Source organism: Sarcophilus harrisii, chromosome 2 (assembly GCF_902635505.1).
Source record: "Sarcophilus harrisii chromosome 2, mSarHar1.11, whole genome shotgun sequence".
Classification (NCBI taxonomy): Eukaryota; Metazoa; Chordata; class Mammalia; order Dasyuromorphia; family Dasyuridae; genus Sarcophilus; species Sarcophilus harrisii.
This window is the reverse complement of record NC_045427.1, coordinates 381,042,996-381,058,416: the sequence shown is the minus strand read 5'-3', so window position 1 is coordinate 381,058,416 and position 15,421 is coordinate 381,042,996. Positions and strand designations below refer to the sequence as shown.

General features: G+C 36.8%; 1 protein-coding gene across 5 annotated transcripts in view; it reads left to right on the top strand.

Moving 5' to 3' along the window:
- DPYSL3 (dihydropyrimidinase like 3) overlaps positions 1-15,421 on the top strand; it is a 134,596-nt gene that overhangs the window by 82,171 nt on the left and 37,004 nt on the right. For all 5 annotated transcript variants that reach the window (XM_003756705.4, XM_031953493.1, XM_031953495.1 and 2 more), the window contains exons 2-3: positions 2,715-2,803; positions 14,300-14,484. In XM_003756705.4, the coding sequence (XP_003756753.1) occupies positions 2,715-2,803; positions 14,300-14,484 (274 nt within the window). The remainder of the gene's footprint in view (positions 1-2,714; positions 2,804-14,299; positions 14,485-15,421) is intronic.

Genomic DNA, 15,421 nt, shown 5'->3' with positions numbered 1-15,421 from the left:
AGGCAACACCCTTTTCAAGTGGTCAGGGAACTGATATCACAGACATTATTGTTAAGTTTGGCCCGGGGCCTAGGGCCATTAATTTTTGTTACCAGTATTTTGTGGGGGGGGAGGATAGGAGAGGGTAAGCTGTGCATTTTTTCATTCCTTGCTTTCTCAAGTAGTTTGCTATCAGCCTGTCAAGCCAGTAATTGAAAACATTTACATGCAACATATAAAATTCCTCAAAGGACAGGGGAATTTAGGGAGTCAGGAATAATAAGCATAGGGAATTATTTCTAACTCCACACAATCAAGAAATCATTTTTATAAGTTGAGAATATGATTTTTTAAGACTGACCTTCAAAATACTATATAGACATTCAGATACTCATCCATTTTTATACCAGATACCAAATGTAGAAATTCTGAGATTGGGAGGTAGGGATGAGGAAGGGAAGGGGGAAGAAGAGGCAAAGCTGTTCCAAAAAATTTTATTGTGCATTTACTATGTGTGCTCGGTGCTGGGGAATAATACAAGAGTGAAAATTACAATCACTGTCTGGAATTTAAAGACTATCAAAGGAGGTATAGTGTGTACACAAGTGCAGTGGGATAATGGAACAGGAAGGAGGCTTTAGTCCTCTGAAAAATTTGAGAGAAGTCCTCTTTGGGATAGATGTTCAAGAAGAAGGATGACAAAAGGAATGTGGGGTGTGTGTGTGTGAAAGAACACTAAGTGCTATTTGATTATTTAAAAGATAACGTGAAGGAATTGCAGTGGGATGCATTTGGTTGAAGATTTTATAGTTATAGAAGTGACATTACTGTAGACCACTTGGATGGAGAGAGGAAATAGATGAGGTAGTTAAAAGCAAGGTAGTTAGGTAGGAGGAAAGCTTCATCAATTTGGGAGATCAGAAAGGGCATTATGGAGAAAATCCCCGAGTTATGTCTTGGAAGTTGTGGGTGGATTCCATGAGATAGAGCTAAGGAGGATGTGCATTTCTCTTCTGAGGAATGGCCAAGTGCACAGTTGTGGAGGCAGGCGGTAGGTAAAGTGTGATGGGAGGAACAGGAAGAAAACCAGTTGTGGTGTGTGGAACAAGGCATGATGAGGCTGGATGAGGCATTTGGGAAACAGATTAAATGCCCTTCATGGGAGCGTTACATTGTAATCAAGACATCTACCAGAGCCGTTCATTACCAGAAACCAAGTCATCTTAATTTCTCAAGTGTGCACATGATGGGAATTTTGTAGGGAAGGAAAGAAGAAGTCAGGGTAGAAATTTGGCATGCACTGCAGATTCTGGGAGAGAGATTTCAAAAGAGTCCGATGACAGGAGTCTGTGGCCTGCCATTCATCAATTTTAGAGAGGCCAGATGAGCAAACTGAGACTTGGGGAGCCTGAGGCCTACCTGTGATCCAGTACCTAGACAATAGCAGAGCAGTCATTCAGCCTAGGTCCTTTGCTTCCAAATCCACGGCCCTTTTCTCTGGGCGTCTTGTTTCTCCATTAGAGTTGATTTTGTGCTTGTGTTTTACAATTATTATCCCATTTGATCCGCATGAAAACCCTGCAAGGCAGGCCCTATCATGATCCCCATTTTAGAGATGAGGAACCTGAGGCAGAAAAATTAAATGACTTGCCCAACGATCAGACAGCTATTCAGTATTTAAAGCTGGATTTGAGTTCAGGTCTACCCAACTCCAGGCCCAGAGCTCTCTCCACCAAGCCACCTACCTGCCTGTCCCAACTAAGGTGACATACCATTTCCATTAGAGATTTCTTTCTTACTTTAGATTTTTGGGCAAAGGCTAGATGGCCACTTGTTGGTAAGTTGTATAGGGGATTCTTGAGATGGCTGAGGTCCATCCCTTCCAGTTGCCAACTCTGAGGTTCTCTGGTTGTTCCAACTCTTGGCTTGGTGGAAAGCAAGAATTTTTTTGCCTGAAGTTTATATTACGATTGTCAGATTCAGTCTATTCAGGTTGTGTGTTGAGTCTAGCAAAATGGCTTTCTCTCCTTCCTAGTTTCTCAGTTTTCTTGCTGTGGTTGGGAATGAAAAATCATTTAACTTTGAAGCCAGATGTGATGGTCACCATTCTGTTTCTGGATGCGTTCCTCTTTTAAGGAACAGCCCAGTTTGGAAAAGGGGGCTCTGCTGGTTTTTCAGCCCAATAAGTGCTCTCCCCCTTCCAAGATAAGATTGCTTTTACTGTTTCTCTCACCTAATCCCAGATGTCAATGGACAAAGAAGGGGGAAAATGCCTTTCTAGTATTTTAAAAGCTAGTTTTTGCTTTTTAGATAGATGAAACTTAGTCTCATTGGAAAGCAAGAAGCAGAGCATGTTGTTAAGTCTTATCTGCTAGTAGACTAGAAAATCTGTGAGGGTGAGACTGCCTTATCTGACCTTTTAATTATTATTATTAATAATTATTATTATATTTTATATTATAGGTATATAATGTATATCATATTATGTTATAATTTCCTCCAGCTCCAGGGACAAGCTTTGCACAGAGTAGATGTGAAACAAACAAATAAATGTTTGTTAAATTGAATTTAGCTGGTCATGCCACACCCTTACTGGATTTCAGAGGACGTTATCTATTCAACAAACCCCTTTTCCCTTTTCAGAATATGATGCTGGGTCCTAGTATAGTAGAGTAGTGAGTGTCACCTTTTCAACCTCTGAGGTTACAATAACTCTTCTTTTCCTTCCTTTCTAGAGTGACCGTCTTCTTATTAAAGGGGGCAGGATAGTCAACGATGATCAGTCCTTTTATGCAGACATCTACATGGAAGATGGCTTAATAAAGTATGTATGCTATTCTTTCTCTTCCTGATTAAATGTTTGCCTTACTTACTTTCAGCATATATCATTTTGTATTATTGTTGTGGATGTATGGGTGTCTCCCCCCGACCCTCGGCTCTCTTTCTCTCTCTCTTTTTCTCTCTCCCTCTCCCTGTCTGTCTTTGATTCTAAATCCTGAATTTTAATTTGAATTCCAATCTCACATTTCCACCAGCCTTGTAGATATAAAAACAACAATCATTTTAATCTCAGCATATCCAAAACTGAACTTATCTCTTTCAATCTTTCTCTGTAATTTACCTTTCCCTTCCAGTTTCACTGTTCCCATGGAAGTTAACCCCATATTTCTGTGAACCCAAATTTATAACTTTTGGGTTTATTTTCTCTTTCTCTCTTTTTTTTTTCCTGAGGCAATCAGTGTGTGACCCAGGATCCCATGGCTAGGAAGTATTAAATGTCTGAGACCACATTTGAAATCAGGTGATCTGACTTCAGGGCTGTTGTTCTATCCGTTGCACTATCTAGCTGCCTCTACTTTGGGGTTATTCTCAATTCTTCCTTCTCATTTACCCTTTAAATCCAATCACTTGCCACACTATTTTCCTGAAATTATTTAATATCAATTATTTTATTTTTGAAAATTTTAAATTTAATTATTTAATAGTATTTTAACTATAATTATTTATGGATTTGAAACTCCTGCTAGATTATAAATGCCACAGGGGTGTGAATATCTTTCTCATTTCATATTTTCTCCAGTTTTTTTATCATGGACTGCATACAGGGGTTACTTAATAAATGTATGTTGAATGGAATTATACTGGATTTAGTTTTCCTTGCCATGTCATACCTCAGCACTGAATTTTAGAGCATATAAGCTAATTTTTTTTCCATACAAGATAAGGTATTGTGGGTTATCTTTCTTCTTGACCCTTTTTTTAATTTGACATTGTTGACTATTCTCTCCTCTGTGAATTTTTGTAAACTTGTTTTTTTCTGGTTTTCTTCTTACCTGTCTGAACACTTTTTTTCTCAATTTCTTTTGTCCATTCCTTTCTCATCTTGTGTTAGATATATGCCAAAAGTCTGCCCTGCACACTCTTACTTTAAAAACTGATTTAATCAGCTCCATGGATTTAATTATTTTACACAAATACCTCAGATTTATATATCTAGACCTAGTCTCTCTCCTGAGCACCTAGCCCACATTCCCTATTGGATATTTTAAACTAGATATTCCCAAAGTACTTCCAATTCAGTTCTCCCCTTGACTTAGTTTCCCTGTTTCTTCAAGGGCACCAACCCTGTTCAGTTTCCCACATTCATAACCTCAGCATTATTTTTGATTCCTCACTCTTCCTTCAGTACCTTTCTCCTGGTATAGCAGCCTTCTCACTGGCTCCCTGTTTCCATTCTCTCTTCTCTAAACCATCCTTCTCCATCTAAGGTACATTTTTTAGCTTATCATTCCCTCGCTTGGAAAGCTTCATTCATTCACTAGATGGTTAATGGGTAGAGGACTGGGCTTAAAGTCAGGAAGCCCTGAGTTCAAATTTTACTTCAGATACTCACCTGCTTTGAACTGACTAGTCACCTAACCTCTGCTTGCCTCAGTGTTCTCAGCTGTAAAATGGGATAATAATATTTTCCATCTGTTGAATAATATTTATAAAGTGCCTAACAGAATCTGGCATATAGTAGGTAACTGTTTCCTTCTTCTCTCCTTCCATAGAAAACAGATTCCTTAATTTGGCATTCAAGGTCCTTCATATTTTTGTCTTTTCCTAGCCAACTAAGCAGAGTGATATTGAGGATATTTAAGAATATAAATGAAAAGATAACATCAGACAGAAGAAAAATGGCAAAAATCTGCAAAGATTTTTATGACAAATATATAAAACTTAATAGCTGACATATATTATGTATATGTGCATATATTGTATATACATACAATATAGAATATATGTATATGTCATATGTATTATATATTATATATATAATATAATATATGCATTAATCATTAAGGGTAATAGAACTACCGGAGATGAAATCTAACATCAGTCTCACATGTGTTTATAGAGAAGGCAGAAATAGTGCTAACAGAATAAAAAGGGGAAAGTGGCTGGAGGATATATGTATATTTGATATATGTATTATATATTATGTACATAAACTATTATATATTACACATAGGATATAATATATACATTAACTATTAAGGGTAATAGAACTACTATACCTGAATTCTAACATCACAGTCTCACATGTGTTTATAGAGAATAAAGAATTAGTGTTAACAGAATAAAAAGGGGGAAAGTGGCTGGATTAGATACAATGTGAATATACTGAAGCTTTGATTTATAAGATATCTGAAGGGGAGAAGAATATCTTAATTAAATAGAAAAGATCCTGATCCTTATTAATTATTCCCCCAAAGATAACCAAGAGAACCTTAAGGATTATCCACCTTTATATCTGTTATATAAGGTATCTTTGATAAGACTTTAGTAGGGGATGCTTTTTACTGAATCACATCTTTACCATCACATAATTGATTGAAAGCTGTAGAATACGAGATTTAATTATTGATTATAAATGATTAGATGTGTAGAATAAAATGCTACCTTAATGAATTCTCTTCCAACAAAATGTCTCCCTTTCATATATCATAATCTTAGGTTTCTTTAAATATTTAACAACAAAGATAACTTTGTTCCACATCTGATTATTATGATAATAATAATAATAAAAACTGGGAGTTATAAGCTCATCATATATGTTTGCCACCATGTACAGCCCTCAAGCTAAGAATGTTTTTTAAAAACAACAAAACTATTTAAAAATACAAAAACCATTCTTAGCATTTGGGCCTTACAAAAACAAGATGGGTGGATTTGGCCTGCAAGCTGTTGTTTAGTAAATCGTTGTGATACTCCTGTTTTTGACTGACAATATTATAGTTGAATCAAGGCCCCAGAATATTGCAGAATTTCCTAGATGCATTTCATAACCATTCAAAAAAGTTTGGTCTAACCATTCAAATAGGAAATACCAAGTGGACGAAGAAGCCCATTTTCTTTCTTTCTTTCTTTTTTTTTTAAATTTATTTATTTTTATTTAATTTTTTTCAGTTACATTTAAAACTTATTTTTTCATTTTAAAAAAACTTTTGAGTTCCAAATTCTCTCTCATATTCCTACACCCAAACCCTATTAAGAAACCACATGTGACGTTATAAAAACCATTTCCATAAAAGTTATGTTGTGAAAGAAAACATATATCTCCCACCCTCATTAAAAAAAAAACAAACCTTCAAGAAAAATAAAATAAAAAAAAGAATATGCTTCAATCTGTGTTCAGATAAGATCAATTTATTCTGGGTATGGATAGGATTTTCATCATAAATTCTTCAGAATAGTCATGGATTATTGTACTGCTATATCTAGTCATCCCAGAACGTTGCTGTTACTTTGTATATAGTACATTTCACTGTGTTTGAGTTCATGGAGGACTTTCCAGGTCTGTTTTTTTTTTCTGCACGGATCCTGCTTATTATTTCCCACGGAGCAATAATATTCCATGACAATCATATATCACAATTTATTCAACCATTCCCCAATTGATGGGCAACCCCTCAATTTCCAATTTTTTTGTTCTGAGAAGAGAGCTGCTACAAATACTTTTGTACATTGGTTCTTTTTAAAAAATATTTCTTTTGGTATTCATGTCCAGTAATGGTATTGTTAGGTCAAAGGACATGCATGAATTTTTACCCCTTTGGGCATAGATCATATCTTTTAATCATTTATCAATGGGTGCATGGCTTTTCTTTTTTATAAATTTGATTCAGTTCCCTCTATGTTTGAGAAGTAAGGCCTTATCAGAAAAACATGCTCCAAAATTCTTTTTTTTTCCCCAATTACTATTGCTGATAATATTTTCTCCCATTTATTCCACTCTCTTCTTTCACCCCATACATTCTCAAAAGTGTTATACTTCTCATCACTCCTTCCCCCAAGATGCCCTGTCTTTTATCCCATTCCTCCCCTATTACTTCAGAGTAAGATAGATTTCTATACCCATCTTGAGTGAGTATGTTATTTCCTCTTGGAACCAATTCTGATAAGAATAAGGTTCATGAAGAAGCCCTTGTCCAGATTGTGGGATGGGGTTGACTTCTGGTATGTACATCTGGGACTTTGCACTAATGGATCCTGAGCTGGGCTCATAATGAAACAGGAGGGAGAATATAGACTTGCCCTCATGGAGCTTAATCTAGCAGGGAGAAACAGACATACACAATATAAGTCAATCACTAAATGAATGGCAAAGACTGTAAGAGTTGTTAGATTTCATGGAATCATAACATTTATAGTTCAAAAGAGACCTGAGAAGTAATCAAGGCCAGCCTCCTCATTTTTCAGATGGGGAAACTGAGACTCAGAGAAGTTTGAGTTAAGTGTTGGAGACAAGGTTTGAATCTAGGACTTCCTGATTCCAAATCCTTTGTTGTGTCTACTGCACTATTGATTTTTTCAGAGGAAGGAGATATTCCTCTGGGTAGAGCAGTGGTGAAGGTTCAGAGAGAAGCTAAATTTGCATTGGACCTTGACAGACTAATAATATGACAGATTAAGCAAGGGGGTGGGGAATGATGTCCACAGTAAGAGCATTAGGAGGTAATTATTCATTTAACAGGATGATTTTTGGGTAGAGTGGCCCACTCTACAAATACAACCCAGCTATATTATTTGAAGTCTGAAGTGATTCCATGAATTCACAGCCTATCAGGAATAAAATGAGGTTTGCCTATCGTTGGTGAAAAGAAGTATGCTTATCACATCATCTGTGCAGCCAGACATCTGCTACATCAGCATCCTGTGTCCCAGATGCCCCCACCTGTTCTGACTGCTGCTCCTCTAGCCTTCCTGGTTTTAGCTTTCTGAGCTTTCAACTGGATCGAGTGTCAGGGGGAGTCTACTTACTGTGAGCTGAGGTAAAAGGAAAGTCACATTTGTGAGAAATATTCAGGATGGTTCACAGGACCACAGTTTTAGATTGTAGAAGCCATTTCATTTTACAGATAAGGTAACTGAGGTCCAGAGAGATCACTCAGGTATTCTCCAATTCCAGACCCAGTACATTTTTTACCATACCACACTAGTTTAAAAAGCCTCAGAAAGGTTACCTTGTAACTATTTTGAGATGATTTTTTAAAAATATAGGGCCTAACCCTTTAATATGGGCAAGAGGATGCTGTGGTTATGACTCAGGCCAGCAAATTCCCATCATACCAGTTAGAGAAAAATCCAAGCTGATCTCGGACAAAGTTTAAGTTAAAATAGATTTAATCAAAAGAGAAAACATAGGAAAACTAACTGTGTATCAGCCATATTAATTTGTATTATCTTAGACTATTTAAAATAACCAGACAGTATAAGTTACAGTATTACTGTAGTGTATTGATAAGTTGGTGGAAAATATGAGAGGACTTGGGTTTATGAAGGATGATCTCTACTTTCATAGAAACCTAAGACAAGCAAGCATAGTATAGACATATAGAGGTACATGAATGTATAAATGTATGTGTATGGTTATAGATATCTATGTATATGTGTATGTATGTATATATATATATCTCCATATGTATATGTATATCTATATCTGTTTCCATGCTTAATTGTAACCTTCTTAGAGGAGGTGGGTGGGAGGAAAGGGGGGAAAGAATAAAGTTAAAAAGAGCACAGTAGGGAACAGAAGAAAACCTAGTAGGAAGCAAAAAAAAAAGATGAATAGCTCTGAACAGAATGTATACTAGTCATTATATTGACTTTCTTGAAATGGAAATTTATCGTTTCATATTTTGAATCCTCTCTTATGTTCTGATATACATGGAAATACTTTTTTCTTTTTCTATTTTGTATTCAAGTTTTAAAAAATACATTCTAGAAAAAGAAATATCCCAAGCCTCTTCTGAAAATATCCTTAGAATACTGAAGAATGCTTATGGCAGAGGATGGGAACTGGTGCCTTCTAAGTTTGGCATTTGTGAAGGAACTTTGCATATGTCTGTAAACTTAAGTCAATTTGTTTGGACCTTCCCACAGAGCAGTCAGGCTTTGTGACTTGCCCTTAGAACATAATGTATTCCCATTTTATCAGAGAAGAAAGAGAGCATGTTTAGGGGCCTTATATCTCTTAGGCAGCCAAGGACAGACTGTTTTTCTTCTCCACTAAGGCCAGAGATAGATGCGATGGGTTCAGGTTGCTATGTGAGGGAGTTTATGTTAGCTGTAGAGAAGACTTACTAACGAGAGACAATTTCGATTACTGAAATAGATTACAAAGGGAAATTGTAGAATGTTTCTTATGACCTGGATTCTCATTAGTCCAGGATGAACCTAATGCTATTGAAAGGCAGAAGACAAAGAAGAACTAAATTACTTTCAAGGCTTCTTTTGGACTTAGATGCTTTTGCAGAAGAGTCACATCCCCACCAGGAGCATTTCTTTTGGTACAAGCTGGAAGTAATTGAATCCTTTTATCATTAAAAAAATCATTCCTGAACTCTAAGAGCAGTACAGAATAGTTTTTCATATCAATAGAATGAATGATCATTTGTTGGCCGATGAATATTACATGGCATCTATGTATAAGGTTCTGTACCAGGCCCTGATATCAACCCCATTGAGAAGATCACATAGTTGGAGAGAAAGTGTTACAAAGAAGAAAAGATTATTAGTAGGGATGAAAAGTTGGAGAAGTCCAAAGAATTCAGATTCTTTAACCAAGAGGTTGATTCCTAATGAACCTGAATAGAATGAATGCCAGATTGTGGAAGGGGGGAAAAGCCATCGGAACCCTTTGGGTATTTGAGTTAAGAGAAGGAATTATTTTTATAGCATACACATATAGGCATACATATACATAGATACATATTTATATGTTTAAATTTTAGAACTTGGAGTTTGGCGACTTTATAGTAAACATTTCACTGCCCCCAGATAGAACGTTTCCTGGCCATGTGGCTGTTCTGACCCTGGCTGTGAACAAAAATTAGCATTGAGCAGCCTTTTTCCAGGGCTGAACCTTTTTTTGTGACATGGAACTTTGGAAATTTGGTGAATGAAACCTTTGAATCCCTTCTACTTTACATAAAGTAAAAAACATAAACAGAACAAATTGTGTTGAAATAGTTTTCAAAATACATATATTACATTGCAATATTATTATTGGATTATGAATTACTAAGAATTATACTGAAATATAATTGATTCTTGTTATAATAATATATGTTAAAACTAAGTTCAGTATCACACATACATTTTGAAATATACATATAAATATGTTTTGATAGCTATTTTTATATAAGACAATTTAAGTTGTACAGTGGTTAGAGTAGGGGTCCTGAATCAGAAAGACCTGTAAATCACTTAACACTGTTTGTCTCATCTGTAAAATGAGCTGAAGAAGGAAATGGCAAAGTACTCAAATATCTCTGCTAAGAAAACCCCATATAGAGTCATGTACAGTTGCACAGGATTGAACAAGTGAACAACATATATATATATATAATTAATTCCCTTTATTGTAATAGAGAATTTATAATTTATGATATACATTACACATGTTAAAACACATATGTATATTATATATAATATATATGAAAAGATGATTTGTTAAAAACTAGATTCATGGATTCTGAATTTTGTGTTTTAAATATCTATTGATATTTACTATATTGGAAATTAAAATGTCTTAGTATTATTATGAAAATAGTTTTGTTCTCACAGACCTCCTGAAAGAGTTTTGGGGACTTCCAGGGACTTTTGAGAGACACTTCCTTAAGGATTAGCGGGTTTTCCAAACTATGATTTAAAGATTAATATGCCTGCTGATTTTAGGACTTAAAATATTACCTGGGAGTAGAATTAATGTTAACAGGTTTATATGTGCATAAAAGGTGAATAATATGTATAAATTGTATGCATTGTGAATTCAATTCACCAGGCATTTTCTAAAACTAAATTTTATTTTTTCAGTTAAAGAAAATCTGATTTCTCACCCTTCTGTCTCTGCCCCCTTCCTATCTATGGAAAAAGAAAGAAAAACAAAACTCTTATAACAAATATGTATACTCAAGCAAAGCAAATCCCCCAAATTCTCAATTTGGTCGCGTGCGGAAATAGATTGAGCACTTTGAGTCTATCACCTCTGCCAGAACTTAGGCATCAAATTTCATCACCTTTGGAATCATGGTGGGTCACAGGTGGGTAACCTAGGGTTAGAGTTAGGGTCTTCCTAATGTTCACCAAGCATTCATTAGGAATCAACCTCTTGACTAAAGAATCTGAATTCTTTGGACTTCTCCAACTTTTCATCCCTACTAATACTCTTTTCTTCTTTGTAACACTTTTTCTCAACAACTATGTGATCTTCTCAGTGGGGTTGATATCAGGACCTTGTACAGAACCTTATACACAGATGCCATATTCATTGGCCAACAAATGCTCATTCATTCTATTGATATGAAAAACTGTTCTGTGCTGCTCTTAGATTTCAGGAATGATTTTTTTTTTTTAATGATAAAAGGATTCAACTACTTCCAGCTTGTTCACCAAGCATTCATTAAGCTTTTGTTAGGTGCCAGATATTTTTCTGATTACTTAGAATATAAAAATAATAGTGATATAGAATTTTATCTTTCAGATTTTAATGTGATACTTCCATTATTATGTGATAATTCCCGATTACTTTCATTGAAAATGTACTCAACACTTACAGATTTGGTTCAGAAAAGAAAGCATTGATTTGGGAATGGCACGTGTGTTCCTTCTGTGCTAGTGGTGTGATTTAAAGGGAAGTCACTCGGATGCTCTGTGCCTTGGTTTTCACCTCTGTATTGGGATGAACACTATTAGCCTGTCCTCCTTTCCTCCTCCCCTTCCTTTGTGGAGTACTGGAACACTTGGTGAGCAATGCAGTAGATAAGGAAAATTGATGGTTAGTCAAGCAGAAAGCATTTATTAAGCACCAACTATGTACCAGGCACAGGGCTAAACACGGGGCTATAACTTTCCCCAGTGCTTAGTACCTGCCAGGGTGCTGGTTTAATAGGAAGAGCTAATGCTGAAGAAACCCCCAGTTTCACTTAACCACTAGTTCTTCTTTTGAGCAACTGACTTAGCTTCTTTGAGCTACTGATGGGTTGGTAAAGAACAGAAGGAGCTAAAGCCGAAAACTAAATACTCCCAATTGTTCCCCTTTAGCCAGGATGAGCTAATTCCTAGAATAGAAGAGCCTCCATTCTTTAATTAATTAAATTAATATTCTTAAAAAAGCATTCCCCTCCTCTCAGTAACTTTATCAGCCATTTCTTCTAGCTTTCCATTTTCATTATTTTATTTAGGATCCCCAAAACACTGTGACCATATCTCCATAGGCTTATGGTCCCTAGAAAAACCAAATAAAAATACCAAGTATAGTACTAGATCCACAAAATAACTAAAAGATTTGTATCTAATTTCCTTTTTTTGAGCTTTTTTTGAGGGGAAAAAACATTGTTAGTTCAACAAATATTCATTAAGTGCTGTAGTGTGCCAAGGTCTATGCTGTATACCTCGGAAGAGAGATACAAAGTTTGGTTGAGATGAGATCTGTTTTTTTATTGTGGTTCAGTGAAATAGTGAAATCACTGAGAGAAGACAATTCCCTTCCTCCCCCCCCCAAATGCCAATCATCACCCCTCCATAGCTTCTCATTCTTGTTCATGTGAGGACCCACAAATCTCCAGTAGACAGTCTTCTCTGTGTGCTGGAAGTCTCAGATCGAATCACTTACTTGTACTTCTGTAACTGAAAGGATCCCAGAGGTTTTTGCATTCCACCTCCTCAACCCCTTCCTGGGATTTGACCCTAGATCCCCTTGACTTCAGTCTTTGCTTTATCACTACACTGTACTGCCTCAGGGAGGTCTTCCTCTAAGTCTTTTAATATCTCATGGGTACCTGGGAGATAAAAAGGGAAAGAATATTTGTGTGCACCAAAATTTATAGCAGCTCTTTTTGTGGTGGCCAAGAATTGGAAACCGAGGGGATGCCCATCAATTGGGAAATGGTTGAACAAGTTGTAGTAAATGATTGTAATGGCAAGATGAGCAGAATGGTTTCAGAAAAATCCTGGAAATCTTCCATGAACTGATAGAAAATGAAGTGAGCAGAACAGGAGAATATTCTAGATAATAATAGCTATATTGCAATGGTGATCAACAATGATCCACTACTGCTCCAAAGGACTCATGATGTAAAATGCTAACCACTTCCAGAAAGAGAAATGATGGTCTTAGATGACCAATCGAAGCATAATTGCCCCTCTCTATCTTCCTTAATTTTTGTAAGAGGTAGGAGGGACTGGCTAAAGGGGAGATACATTTTGTATGATTTTGTAAGTAATAATGGCTATTGTATTTCTTGCCTATCCAGTGGGTGGAGGGAAGGAGAGAAAATGGAACTGGAAATAAATATAAAAGAAAACATTTCATGGGTATCAGTTTGATGCCAAATATCTCTTGATATCTTCATATGCTTGGGAGCTTTGACCTGATTTCAAGGATGCTATCATTTAAAATTTTTTTCCATTTATTTACTTATTTATTTTAATACACATTGCTTTATGAATCATATTAGAAGAAAAAAATCAGAACAAAAGGGAAAAACCATGGGAGAGAAAAAAAAGAAGTGAATGTATCATGTGTTAATTTATATTCATTCTCCATAGTTCTTTTTCAGGATGCAGATAGCATTTTCTGTTCAAAGTCTATTGGGATTATTTTGGATCACTGAACCACTAAGAAGAACTAAGTCTTTCATAGTTGTCTATAATTTTTTTAAGCACCAAACACAATAATATTGAATATGTTTTAATTGATGATGTGTTGTCATGTTAACCTTTGAGCTACTTGGAAGGGAAGCTTTGACAAGTAATTAATCAGTTAGCATTTTTTAAGCTCTGAATTCAGAGATCCTGGGTTCAAATTCTGTTTCTGATGATTGTGACAGTGTACAAACCTCAGTAGGCTTCAGTTTCCTTATCCCTAAAATGGCCCTAGGTTTTTTTCAGATTTCCATCGTTGTGTTTTTATGTGCCATGCACTGTAGTAGGTGCAGCAGATAGAAAGATAAAAATAAGATTTTCTTCCCTCATGGAATTTACATTCCACTAAGGGGAACAGCATGCACACATATAAGTATATACAACCTAGTAAACATGTAAACATGAGGTCATTTGTAGGGGAATAGTACTAGTTTATGTGGGACTCAGGAACAGTCTCATGGCAAAGATGTCACTTGAATTGAGCTTTGAATGGAATTAAGACAGCAGTGAGAAGGGTGTGTTCTCCTGCCATGGGGAAAGAAAGGTAAATTGTTAAAATACCTTGTGGTGTTAAGGCAGGTCCTTTGGGGTTTCTTCTGAACTGAAGACTTTGTCACCATCTCTTTAGGCAAATTGGAGACAATCTGATTGTACCTGGAGGAGTGAAGACCATCGAAGCTCATGGGAAGATGGTCATCCCCGGAGGCATAGATGTTCACACCCACTTCCAGATGCCCTACAAGGGAATGACCACAGTAGATGACTTCTTCCAAGGGACTAAAGCCGCCTTAGCTGGTGGGACCACCATGATCAGTAAGTTGTTTTCAGGGCCAAGTCATATGCTTCCCCCGTCTTTATTTCTTAAGTTCTTAAGCAGTTAAATTGGCCTGGGAGTGAGACTCTTTGATATAGATATAATTGTCCATTGTTTAGATGGGCGGGATCCATGGTGCAGGTGAGTGTGGAGGTAACTCTCTGTCTACTTTTTTTTTTTTTAAGCATAAGAGGCATTGGAAGATCTGGGTCCTGAATGGGGTAGAGGAGGACTTCCTGGGCCAGAGTGTCACAAGCTAGTTCCCAAGGGGAGGTAGACAGAGAAAGGAGATCCCATTTTAATCCATTGGTTTACAGGTCTTGGTAAAGAGAGGATTAAAATTGTATTATGTGGTATTGCAGAATATCTGGACAGCCTCTTGTCTTTAAGGTTAGCAAGGGCTTAGTGGTAGCTATCTTTCCTTCCTTCCTTCCTTCCTTCCTTCCTTCCTTCCTTCCTTCCTTCCTTCCTTCCTTCCTTCCTTCCTTCCTCTCTCCCTCCTTCCCTCCCTCTCTCCCTTCTTCCCTCCCTCTCTCCCTTTTCTCCCTTCTCTCCCTCCCTCTCTCCTTTCTCTCCCTCCCTCTCTCCCTTCTCTCCCTCCCTCCCTTCTTCTCTTCCTTCCTCCCTTCTTCCCTCCCTTTCTCCCTTCTTTTGTCTCTCCCTCCTTTCTCCCTTTGTCTCTCCCTCCTTCCTTCTCTCCCTCTCTCCCTCTTTTCTTCCCTAATTTGCCTATTCTCAAGTGCCTTTTCCTGCTGGTGTGAGTTATCCCAAAGGGTCCAGCTTTTCTTGTCTTTGCTGATTGGAGGAGGAAAACTTTTCTTTCCTCCCTCTCATCTCCCCCTCTGCAGGATTGCATCAGTCATACCAGATGCAATTAGAGGTTGCCTGAGCCTCAGGTTTTCTCCCCAGCCAGAAGGAGGGGCCTGGTCCCTATCA